The sequence below is a fragment of the Colias croceus genome, chromosome 3 (genome assembly GCF_905220415.1).
Source record: "Colias croceus chromosome 3, ilColCroc2.1".
Lineage (NCBI taxonomy): Eukaryota > Metazoa > Arthropoda > Insecta > Lepidoptera > Pieridae > Colias > Colias croceus.
Window position 1 is genome coordinate 3,377,973 of NC_059539.1, and position 12,354 is coordinate 3,390,326.

The following is a 12,354-nucleotide window of genomic DNA, read 5'->3' on the forward strand; positions in this document are numbered from 1 at the left end:
TTTAAATACAAACAAAATATTCGTAGTCAGTTACATATAAAATGACGCATCATTTATAACGCAAGAATGACTCAAGAGACGCAAATTCGTCATCTTTTAAATTCTGCGGGTTAGGTATTTAATGTGTTGAAGATAGAAAATTTAGGACGAGATTCCAAGCTTGCAGCCTACCTACGTCTGAATTGTTTTTCCTATTTAACTGGTTCAAAACTGATTGAATTAAAAATACCCCAAAATTAAATGGAAATTCTCGAGTGTAAACATTTTCGCTGATGAATATGTATGTATGTGTATTGTGTATATGTGTTTGTTTTTACAGGCAGTATCAGCAAAATTGGATTTGCACGAACGCAAGGAGAGAAAACATTATCACGATGAGCAGCCTATTCGATTGAGGCGATCTCAAGACCGTCCAACTAAAAGCGGTCATAAAAAATGACAAAATATTAAAAATTTCATAAAAACTGGTCATATTTAGCTATCATAGTACTTAATGTTCTAACAATTCATACGACAAGTTTTTCTGTGACTAGATATTGACCAGGGTTTATGAAATTGTAAGTTTTCGACTCTATTGGCAACGCACACTCGATTTGCTAAGGTTAATCTATTCTATAAGTCAAATTAAGTAGAAACCATTTTAAATTTCTTGGAATGATCAATGATTGCTAGAAGATCCAGATGCAATGTTTTCAAAATTAATGAATGCTTTTTGAATTGTTTTACAAAGTTTTGTTATTTATACGTATTATTTATATTTATCTGTGTGTTACATTGTAAATTATCAAAGTTCGTATTAAAAAGGATTAAAACCTTATTGTAACGTGTATTATTCAGTATTTGACTCAAAATTACAAACTACAATTTTTCTTTCTGTACATTTATTTTATTAGTTTTTATCAGTGACAAACATGAGTGCACACTGCACATGCACATAAAATTATGTGTTCCGACGTTTACGGTTTACCGTCGTCGTAAACTCGTCGGAACTCGTTTTATTAATCTAATATTTCACTGAACAAACGTACTAATAGTTGACTAATAATTTTACGAACGCGCACAATTAGGATTATACGCGGGATTAGTAAAGTTCACAGCGGGCGGCTGGTAATGAGGGTTGTCTTCGTCAACACCGGCTGCAAGAGCGCGCTCAAACTTTTGGTACTCCCGCTCGTCGTGGAGATCAGCCAAGTACTTCCACACCAGCAATGTTAGCAAACCAATGAGGAGGACTGCGGCTATCGTACTCACGACGGTGACTGGAAAACAATTTCTTGAATAAGCAGTGATGTGCTAACGAATCTATTATATTTAGATAAAATACCAATGAAAAAATACCACTAGTCCCTAAGCCAATAAGTCAAAAAGATAGAGTTACATATGCATTAATTATAAAGTTAAGAATTTAAAAAAATAACAATAAGTACATAGATATAACGAGAAAAAAAATTATAAGCATTACAACTACTACAAAACTGGCAATTAAATCAATCCTATCCTTTTAACTGTTTAAGAAGCCTTACCCCAAACATCAGCCTTAATAGGCAACTCCAATTCTTTCTGTATCATGATTTCCAACGTATTCGTAGACGATGGTGGATAATAATAAATGAAAATCAAGAAGCTGTCATCATCCAAGGCTTTACGACACCATTTAGCTTTATGTTGATGTTCAAGGGTATCTATTTCAGTTTTGTTCACAAATGTTACACCGGTTGAAGTTTGATCATATCTTTCATCACATTCAGTTTTATTAAAATTATAATTGCAATAGGCATAGTCTTCTAGTTCCTTGCATCGCTTTTGATTCAGTTCGTCGCAGTCATCGCAAAAGCGTCCCGAGCAAATTTCATTCGTATCCTCCTTTTGTTCGCAAATACATACACCACATTTGCATGTTCCTTTGCCAGAGCATTCCTAAACAAAAACAAATTAACCAACTCAACAAAACAATAAAATATTTAAGTTAAACTTTTTAGAATAACCTCTAACGACTTATTTTCAAAATTAATAAAATCGGGGGATATGTAAGGTAAAAATATTCATAGCTGTGTCTTGGACAACATTAAAAATACCACTAGCCTCGTTAGATATCGGCGCTATACAACTCCTATTATTATCTGGGCACTGACAGTCGTCTCCGATCCAATGTGGGTTACATTCACATCGCCCAAACTTGCATTTTCCGTTGCCAGCACAAAGCAAGTTGCCAGGTCGGGGGCAAGCGTTATCATCAAACTCGCAATAATCACCAGAGAAACCGCTTTGACATTCACATTTCCCACATCTAAATGTAAATACAAAATTAAGTGAATAGTACAGAGACAAAGCTTCATACAACTACTTGAAAGTGTAGATAATAATGATGAGAATAGTTGATTTAACATCAAAAATTAATAACGTTATGAATTGACCTTAGAGTATGAATTGACTCTATCGCATTTTACATTTTCTCATCTTACGCAGCAATTACCGAAATTCATTTTGTAAGTTATTACTTCTACAGAGTCTGTACTACTCACAACTTAAAAGAAATCAGCTGGTTAGTATCTTTAAGATATCTTATTGTAAGGAAAATCGTATTATAATGACGGATGTATCTTACGCTAAAGTTATAACTTACACTAAAGCTAACAAATTACTAAGAATTATTGATTGAAATGATATGAATCATGAATTATCTATAATACCTGCAAATACCACGGCCACTGCAAAAATTTAAGTCAGTAATATTGGCTTTACACAGATCTAGATCATTTGTTTCTGATGATGCACCGACGCAACTACAGGTACTGCCATATCTAAAAAAATATAAACTGTAAGTGCTGTAAATATTAATTTATAAAGAATAGAAAAAATTCGATCACGAGGCGGGAGTCGAACCCGCATCCTTTCACGCCAATCCGGGGCGGATCCCCGATTTCTGTAATTATATGTTCAATATTTAGCAATATAAAAATAAACATGTATAAAACAGATATGTAATTATCCCACCAAAAACATAAATGTAAAAATTGGAGCCGAGTTCAATCGTTGACTTAATTTGCCAAAAAAAGAAATGAGATCTAAATGTGTGCCAAGTTCTGCAGACAGTCCAGAAATTTATTTACAAAGATGTATTAAGTTCTTAGGTTGACTGAAAACTCAATTGTTTTATTTTTCCTTAGAGAACAATGTTTATTCCAAAATATAACTTTTTTAATTTGAATAATATATAATTATTTTCACAAAGCAAACAACTAATGACCTATTGAACCCCATAATTTGATGAGGCTAGTTTTTAGAACCTCACAAAATATAAACAGTATGTAAAACTAGCCTCATCAAATTATAGGGTTCAATAGGTCATTAGTTGTTTGCTTTGTGAAAATAATTATATTATTCAAATTAAAAAAGTTATATTTTGGAATAAACATTGTTCTCTAAGGGAAAATAAAACAATTGAGTTTTCAGTCAACCTAAGAACTTAATACATCTTTGTAAATAAATTTCTGGACTGTCTGCAGAACTTGGCACACATTTAGATCTCATTTCTTTTTTTGGCAAATTAAGTCAACGATTGAACTCGGCTCCAATTTTTACATTTATGTTTTTGGTGGGATATCATTACTTTTTGTACAGAAAATTACGATTTTTTTTTCTTGCGGTTTCTCTGTATGGTTTGTTTAGTATTATTTTCTATATTTTCTTATATGTTATGAATGTCAGCGGACATTGCCCCGTCATTATCTGCAATTTTTTAAACTCGTTTTCTGTTTAAAAGATTTCATGATTTTCTAAACATCCAGCGTGAATTTGTACACACACTATTACCAAGATGCAAAGATCGTTGTAGAAGAATCATCGCCTTACTCCATGACGTTACGGTATTGCCATGACGCGATCTTGAAATTTTACTCTAAACGCGCCTAAAGATGTTTCACTCATATTAATATTACGCAAATTAAATCATTTCGACCTTCGACGAAGCCTTCTTCCATTACACCATTTATGGTAATTATTTTTGCATGCTTGTATTGGCTAAACATGTTTGTGCTTTATTAATATAATTGTATCACCATTGAATACCATGTTTAAAGCAAAATAAAGATTTTATTTATTTATTTACACTGAAATTAAAACTAAACTAAACACTCATAAATAAAGAATAAATAAATGTGAATATGTAAAATTATATATTATTTTTAACTGTATGAGCAATAAAGGCAATATTTTTATTACAATTTTCTTTTATTTTACGTTTAATAACAGTTTTGAATAAAGAAATCATGCAATCGAAGTAATCCGCCCTAGCGAGACTAGCGCGAGTGAGTGTGATGTCAGAGGCGCTTCGAATCTACAGATGTTTCGTCCTAAAATATGTAAACTTCAATAATCTATATCTCAGTCATTTATTGATGGATTTCAATTTTTTTTTCGGCCACTGATTAGTTTTGATCTATTTTTTAAGACTAGTAAGGTGAATATACTATTTTCTTTTTTTTAAACTTTTCCATTTTTCCATACAAACAAAATTTATGTCATTGAAAAAAAAATTAAATACAAATAAATTCAGTATTTTCTGACTTTTTCCTTTGTACACTCACTATTACCTAGTTGATTACAAAATTTGAACTTTCTAGGTCATCTGGAAGTGGGTTAGGTTTTGTATATGTCTATAAGTCAGTCAGTCTTAAAAATTGCGATTTTTGGATATTAATATCTACGCAACTGTTTAATCTGTATTTATGAAATTTAAGGTTCTTGTTTATCTTGAGGTCCTCTTGATATGTACCAAATTTGGTTTATATAACTTAAATAGTTTTCGAGTTATAAGGGGGTGAAAAGTGGCTCGAAATGGTTCGTGTAAATATACACACGGCTGCTGCTCGCCAGTTCTCTTCGCTTGAACTCGGCTTGACACGCTGCCGCGTGTCTAGATACATATTTAATAATATAACATCAGAGTTTTTCTTTTGTGAATATATAATAATATAGTTATTATATTGCAATAAAGTAGCATATCTATTAAATAATGTTCAAAACAACTGTACCTTTTTCCTTTACAGTCACATATACCACACTGGTAAATACCAGCATTACTACATTTTGCCGAATCTTCTTCTCCGTGCTTTTCACAATCACACTGGCATTGCGTTTCTACTTCAATTTCCAATTTTTCGTCCAACGATACTGGTCCAATACTTAATAAATATTTCATCTCTTTGTCAGTAGGACATGTCTTTATCTTCAAGGTACCTTTAATGTTTACAGGTTGTTCATGCCTAACTCGACAATTATCCTTTTGTGAACAGTCTGGATCTAGTTTTAGTTCCATAAAAGATGGTAGATTTGAGTCAATACTCAACGTTCTTACCAATTCCTAAAGATGATATATAAGTTATTTTATTATACACCAAGCATACAATATATACGTAGAAATCTAAATAACAAGATTTCGATAACTTACCAAATATTCGTTCTTAATCATGTCAACAACATCGGTGTTTGCATTAAACGGTACATACTTTGACCCCTGTATACTCTTCTCTAAAGCTTCATAGTGTCGTTTAGCTTTAGAGTCAACGGCGAATATAATTTTAGTATTTGTTTCCGTCGCTACTTTATTAATTTGACTAACTGATGGGTAATCATAAACAAGTGACATGTCTTTTCCTTTACTATCCATGTAGCACTCCATAGTGTGTGGTCGTATAGCGCCAACAAATTTTCCATCTCCCGCGCTATGGTATGTCGAGTCGGAACACACAACAATAATTCGTCTGGCTCCACTTCGCCACCCTATCTGTTTAGGACAAACCATGACTTGCATTAAGGCGTCAAAACTATCTTCTGGTGTATCATAATTCGTACCATTCGGGCCATGTTTAAGAGCATCCAGGAATAATTTCGTATTTTCGGTCAGAGATATATGATTTTTAAATGAATATGATATTCCCTTATGTACACTGCAAAATTTAATTAAAATTAATACTAACTACTTGAAAGATTGGAATCAAAATGATCTAAGATACATACTCGGCAAATGGCATCGCAGGCTTTTCAACAAAACTGCCAATTCCTAAACGAACGTTGTTAGTTAAACTTGTGAGTTGTTTGTATATCTCTAGTCCCTGATCCCGCAGGACCGATGCATAAGTTCTCATGGTGTATGAATAATCCATTAGATAATAAACATCTAACGGATAATCTTTTGCTGGTTTATAGGACATGTTTATTGGAATTGGAACACCTGGACGTGCTTTGATTTTGAGTTTTTGCGGTGCAAATTGAACAACACCTGTGTTATTTATTCCAGGACTAAACTTGCGATTTTCAATTTCGTTAATGGTAACATGAGGGTCATAAACAGGTTCTTTACACCATCCCCTATTTGCATCGGCTTCCGTTTTGGATTGGCATCTTCTACCTTCATGTTCTGCCTAAATAAATAAAACATCGATATTATGCAAATGAACACATACTTTGATTCAATGGTCAAGTCTGTTTATAAAAAAACGACTACCATCTGACCATATTATAGCACCAAAGAGAATTTAAAATGTATTAGTTCCCATAAATTGCTACATTATTAATACAATTAAAAATAACATTCTACTTACAGCGGAACACCACACACATGTATCATAAGCATATCCGATGCATCCACCACATGTTTTAAAGTTTTTACATTCTGATTCACACAAAATTATACCTATATTTAAATAAATGCACGTAATTAATATAATTACCTTCATGGTTCCAGAATTTAACTACAAATGATTATTATAGCGAGTACTTGTGATAAATTTGTTTTATACAAGGATAATGCCCGTTAAATTTCAACTATGACGTTATTATAAATGTATTTGTTTATTTCTGAAAATAGAAGCTTACCATTTTCCTGTATTGTCAATTATTATACCCAGGAATTATATTAGTTCAATGTAGTGCGTGGATCAAATGACAATTTAATTAAAAATGAACATGTTATTTATATTAATAATCTTTGTAATTAAAAAATCATACTCTCTTGATGTCTGTGAAAGTCAGAAAACATGCGAGGAATGTATAAAGCAGTCATACGATTGCATCTGGTGTTCCATGGTAAATATCAATGTTTTATACTTTACAAGAATTACTACTAGAGATAGGTGTACTTATCTCTGATCTTAAATTCTTAAATTTTAAGGCTTTCGTAGGGTAGCTTTTCATCATCATCAGCATCACAGCTTATCATTATTCATTATATGCATACATACATATTCTTATTATTATATTTTCGCATTTTCCCCTTTCCATTTGCACATCATATTGTTTTTATCGATAATGCGTTTGTCTATAATACTAATAAGTTGCACAGATAACAAAGTGAAACTAGCGAGGCTATACACGAAGGACCATTTGGGTGTAGTGGTCAGTGGCTTGTTGGTAAAAAAATTCTACTTAATTCCAGGATAACATCACAGATCGATGCAAATCAAACACTGCAGACCTCAATAGCTGGTGTTTAGATTTAACGCATAGAATCAGTCCGCTTAACTCACGTACAATCGAACAAAATTTAAACTTTTCTTCAGACATCGGTCATATAATTCAAATGAAACCTCAGAAGATAAAAATGGACTTGAGATTAGGCCACCCTTTACCTTTTGATTTTTCATTTAAAAGCGCAAGTGACTACCCGGTAGACCTTTACTTCTTAATGGATGGATCGATATCAATGAAATTAATAAAAGAAAAAACAGCTTACCAAAGTGAAAACATATACAATATGATGAAAACCATAACGAAAAACGTATTTTTGGGAATGGGTACATTCGTGGATAAAAATGCTTTGCCGTTTACAAAGTGAGTTTACATTTTAATTTTCTTGATTTATTTTAGTTGTATTTATATTTAATGTGTTAATATTTATTGTTTCAGAACAAAAAATAGTACATTAACATATTCTTTTAAAAATCATTTAAAGTTAATAGATAATTTTGAAGTTTTCCGAAAAATTGTGAATGATACACCATTCGGAATGAATCATGACGAACAAGAAGGGACTCTAGATGCACTTGCCCAAGTGATTGTTTGTAAAAAAGAAATTGGTTGGCGGAGTGAATCGAGGAAAATTATAGTTGTTCTCACTGGAGGCCCATTACATGCTGCTGGAGACGGTCAGTGGGCGGGTATTATAAAACCCAACGATGGTAAATGTTACACAGAAAATGGTGTCTACACGAAGGAACTAGAAATGGATTACCCATCTATCGGCCTCATAAACAAATTGGCATCAGACGAACAAATGACGATCATATTTGCAGTCACTAAAGATATGTATAATCTCTACAAAGATTTGAGCGATAACATTAGTGGATCGAGGATAACAACGTACGATAATGAAATCGTCAACATTCTGAGATCAATTTATGAGGTTAGTCTTGGTCAAATGTCCATTCACGTTCATTAGCAAATAATAAGGAGTATTCTTTAATATGTATTTTATTTTTATTCCAGGATATTACTAGTAATTTAAAAATAAACATTAACATGAAAAGAATGTATCGAAACATGCTGAAGATAACAACTGAGCCGGATTGTATTACAACAAACAATGACAGACAATGTGTGGTCAAACAAAACCAAGAAAAGAAGATAAATGCGACGATTGAATTATTGCAATATGACAACAATATCACAAAAATGTCTATCGATATTGTTGTGGAAGGCATCAAAGAAAAATTAAATCTCGACATTAATTTAATAAGCACGTGCAATTGTGAAAGCGAAGAAAATTCAAAAATGTGCACATATAACGGCAAAAAAAGATGTGGTATTTGTGAGTGTAATGGAGGAAAGTAAGTAAAAATTAAAGTTATTACACAAGTGTTAAAGTAATTGGAAATGAAAATAAAGCAACTGTTTAAAAATTAGATAATATAATACCAGTAGGTAGTTGTATGTACGAAAATCAATATTTTTTTAGCTGGGGAGATAAATGCCAATGTTCATCGAGTAATTCAACATCGTTTTATGACAAAACAATATGCAAGGCCCCGAATTCTACAGACGATTGCAGTGGACACGGAATTTGTAAATGCGGAACGTGTGTCTGTAGGAATAGGTATCCAAATATTTTCTCAACATTGCTATTTTTAATATAAAAGCATTAAATGAAATTTAAATCCTTCACAAATTAAAATGCTATGAATAGAAGAATTGTCTTAAATAATTATGATAGTAGATGCTACATAATATAATAGTGCAAACAGCAATACAGTCTGATTTGTTTTCTCAATCTTACAGGTTCGAGGGACGATACTGTGAATGTAACAAGGACAGCTGCCCAAGAGGGGACAACAACGCTCTCTGTTCCGATCAAGGGGACTGCAACTGTGGGAAGTGCAAATGCAATCAGGGGTGGACCGGTGACGCCTGTAACTGCGCGACGTCATCCGCTAGATGTAGCACTGGTGATACAGTAAGATGATGTTACAGTATGATATGGTGTAATACCTACTTACTGATATGATGATCATTAGAGTTTTAGGTACTATTCCGTAGAACCATATTTTTGGACATTTACGTAACTAAGTAGGTAGGTATTAAAATTAACTACATGTCTGTATACAAAACTTAAACGAAATCGATTTTGACTTAAGTAGTTTATCACCAAAGCCATGATGTCCTCATCTCTTTTTTTTTCACTAGGATTCAGGAAAATTACAAAGATTTATTTCCTTTAACCTTATCAGATCTGCAACGAGCGAGGTAAATGCATCTGCGGTAAATGTGACTGCAATCCCATCGCAGAGTGGGATGCGAGGAGCGAACAAGACATCCGCTGCGTAGTACAGCCCTGTGACAATAACCAAGACTCCTGCCATAACTCACAATGTAACATACTCGAATCCTGCGCAATTTGCAGTAGAGAAACAGAAAATAGTACGAAATGTGCCGAATGCTTCGACTTCAACGTCACAGTGGTCAAAAACATAACTGATGAAAATTCGTGGGCCATATGCCTCGATGTGCCAGTGATCGTCGGATGCGAGATGAAATTCGGATATCGATATGCTGCGAATCGATACGGTATCGATATTATAGTTCAATCTGATATCAATTGCGCTAAAAGTTATTATAGTAAGTTTTCCATATATGTACTTATTAAATGTGATTAAATTGTATGATGATAAAGAAATACATACTATAACCATTTAATTGTTTTAGTGTTCGGGGGAGGCGTTTTAGCGGCAATACTTGCTATTGGCATAGGAACGATTTGCCTTTGGAAATGTATTTCTGATGCTCGAGACAAGCGAGAATACGAAAGGTTTCTAAGTGAAGTGAATAATCCATCGTCTGCTGTCAAGTGCGAAGACAATCCAGTATTCGCATCTGCATCTATGACGTACCGTAATCCGGCATTTAGAAAAAAATCTTTATTTTAAATGTAATTTAAAAGTCTTAATAATTTTATAAATATTGTACACTATCATAATATTGTTTATCATGCTTTATTAATGTAATAATAAACAATCCCCTACCTTACTTGACGCATATTCGTTGAAATCATCGTCAGCAAAATCTATATGTATAAAAATGAAACCCCTTTTCCTTGGTCATGACTCATGGCATCACGCGTGAACGGGTGGACCGTTTTCGATATTTTTTTTTTATTATATTCCTTGAAGTACGAGGAAGGTTCTTATGTAGAGAAAAGTTAAATATGTACCACGGGCGAAGCCGGGGTGGACCGCTAGTATATTATGTAGGTTAATGAATAATGATAAAAATTAGCTTCGAAGCTAGAATGTAAATACGAATGAGAAGATAGGTACTTCTAGAACATCTAAACAAAGAAAGGAACAATATTTTTTTATTTCAATTGACAAACATGCAATGATGTACAACAATACTAATTTGTTATAATATTGTCTATTTAAGTTCGAGTAAGAGTTAAGCAAATATTTAAATACATAATATGTAGTTGCTCACTACAAGGGTTAAGTGCTTAAAAAGTTATAACTCTATAGCGCTAGATGGCACTGATCTGTACAAAAGACTAAAATATTAAAACCAGTTTATATTTGTGGTAAATGTATTTTTTTTTTTGTTTATTTATTTTACAAAAAAGTTTGCTTATAATACAAAAAACAATGGCATTACAGAAACATTAGTTTAAAAAAAAAATCATTTCGCCATACATCCAAAAGATGTCGGTTTTGTGTTTCAATCACCACCCGGTAGATGGTGCCCTTTGCAGTTTTACTTGAAACAATTTAAATCAATTATAAACAAAGTCTATATTATTCATTTTCCAATAAGAAAACACATAACTTTTCCAATAAGCAGGATGCAATCCAAAAAACAAATTTTGGTGCCTGTTATTATTGTACAGGCAATCAATTGCTAACTCGCGCTATCGAAGTGCGTTGCTCCGCGCGGTATATAAGGAAATTAGTTGTCCATAGTAAATGGAGTCCGATTCTACTCAGTAAAGCAGATTCCTCGGTCAGATCTGTGCTAACGCTGACCTGAAGCAATACGCTAACGCGGTTGTGGATCCCTCGGACGCAACGCCGTCAACCTACACAGCAAAAGAACTAACACATCGTCAAATTAGACCTAACAATATGAGAAGAGAACACGAACGAAAATGAAAAATGTAAATAATAAAACGAATAAACTAAACATCAAAATGCGAATCATGACACCTACTAAACACTGACGTAGAACACTGAAGTAGAAGCTTTGACTCTGTTTTGTTTTTTTTTTTTCAATTAAATATTATAAATCAATTGCAATTTCAGAAACAAATTTAAATATTATGTTTTTTAATCAATGGCGTTTAAGAGCAAAAAATTTAACTTAATAAGTTTTTAAATAATTTTGATCATACTGGGAATCTAACAATTAGTTACCTACTTAAAATTCGTAATTTTTTTGAATACAAAACAAACTGTACCTACCAACCTTTTTAAAAAAAATGGAAGACTGGACTGAATATTTTTTTTTAAATCTCGTCATTGATCTCTTGCATACACCGGAAATTACCCTATATTATCATTTTTATAATCTATAATACAAAATAGATTTAAAAATAAAAATTAAGAGCAGTTCCAAAATATAGAGTACTTACTAGCTTTCCGCCCGCGGATTCGCCCGCGTTTTCAAAGAAAAACCCGCATAGTTCCCGTTCTGGGATATCCGGGATAAAATCTATCCTATATGTTAATCCAAGCTACCCTCTATATGTGTGCTAAATGTCATTGTAATCGGTTCAGTAGTACCTATTTGCGTGAAAGAGTAACAAACAAACACACATGCATCCTCACAAACTTTCGCATTTATAATATAAAGTAGTTAGGATATGATAATTATTTT

The 12,354-nt window shown here is 32.8% G+C and overlaps 2 protein-coding genes across 3 annotated transcripts; one reads left to right on the top strand and one right to left on the bottom strand.

Annotated features, from left to right (window-relative positions):
• Positions 1–870: 870 nt before the first annotated feature.
• LOC123706378 (integrin beta-PS-like) lies at positions 871–6,766 on the bottom strand. Its single transcript, XM_045655630.1, has 8 exons — positions 6,603–6,766; positions 6,019–6,422; positions 5,450–5,948; positions 5,034–5,362; positions 2,691–2,801; positions 2,083–2,287; positions 1,524–1,917; positions 871–1,259 (listed from the first exon to the last, which is right to left on the bottom strand). Exons 1-8 carry the CDS (start codon positions 6,735–6,737, stop codon positions 1,048–1,050), a joined length of 2,289 nt encoding a protein of 762 aa, XP_045511586.1. The 5' UTR covers positions 6,738–6,766; the 3' UTR covers positions 871–1,047.
• A 159-nt stretch (positions 6,767–6,925) lies between these two features.
• LOC123706405 (integrin beta-PS-like) lies at positions 6,926–10,468 on the top strand. Of its 2 annotated transcripts, none has more exons than XM_045655672.1 (8): positions 6,926–7,086; positions 7,436–7,830; positions 7,906–8,401; positions 8,485–8,825; positions 8,954–9,091; positions 9,274–9,448; positions 9,723–10,110; positions 10,198–10,468. In XM_045655672.1, the coding sequence occupies exons 1-8, from the start codon at positions 6,961–6,963 to the stop codon at positions 10,416–10,418; spliced, it is 2,280 nt and encodes a 759-aa protein (XP_045511628.1). In that variant the 5' UTR covers positions 6,926–6,960; the 3' UTR covers positions 10,419–10,468. The 2 variants fall into 2 exon arrangements, with proteins under 2 accessions (XP_045511628.1, XP_045511629.1); XM_045655673.1 differs by having other exon boundaries at positions 7,021–7,086; positions 7,651–7,830.
• The last annotated feature ends 1,886 nt before the right edge of the window (positions 10,469–12,354 follow it).

What these genes read in the sequence shown, in the direction of transcription:
- LOC123706378 (XM_045655630.1), bottom strand. Translation starts at nt 6,737, where the DNA reads ATGAAGGTAATTATATTAATTACGTGCATTTATTTAAATATAGGTATA. An exon ending in CCTGCGATGCCATTTGCCGA is followed by an intron (nt 5,949 to 6,018) that starts GTATGTATCTTA and finishes TAAATTTTGCAG; the next exon opens with TGTACATAAGGGAATATCAT. An exon ending in TGTGACTGTAAAGGAAAAAG is followed by an intron (nt 2,802 to 5,033) that starts GTACAGTTGTTT and finishes ATATTTTTTTAG; the next exon opens with ATATGGCAGTACCTGTAGTT.
- LOC123706405 (XM_045655672.1), top strand. Translation starts at nt 6,961, where the DNA reads ATGAACATGTTATTTATATTAATAATCTTTGTAATTAAAAAATCATAC. An exon ending in AATGCTTTGCCGTTTACAAA is followed by an intron (nt 7,831 to 7,905) that starts GTGAGTTTACAT and finishes TTATTGTTTCAG; the next exon opens with AACAAAAAATAGTACATTAA. An exon ending in GATGTAGCACTGGTGATACA is followed by an intron (nt 9,449 to 9,722) that starts GTAAGATGATGT and finishes TAACCTTATCAG; the next exon opens with ATCTGCAACGAGCGAGGTAA.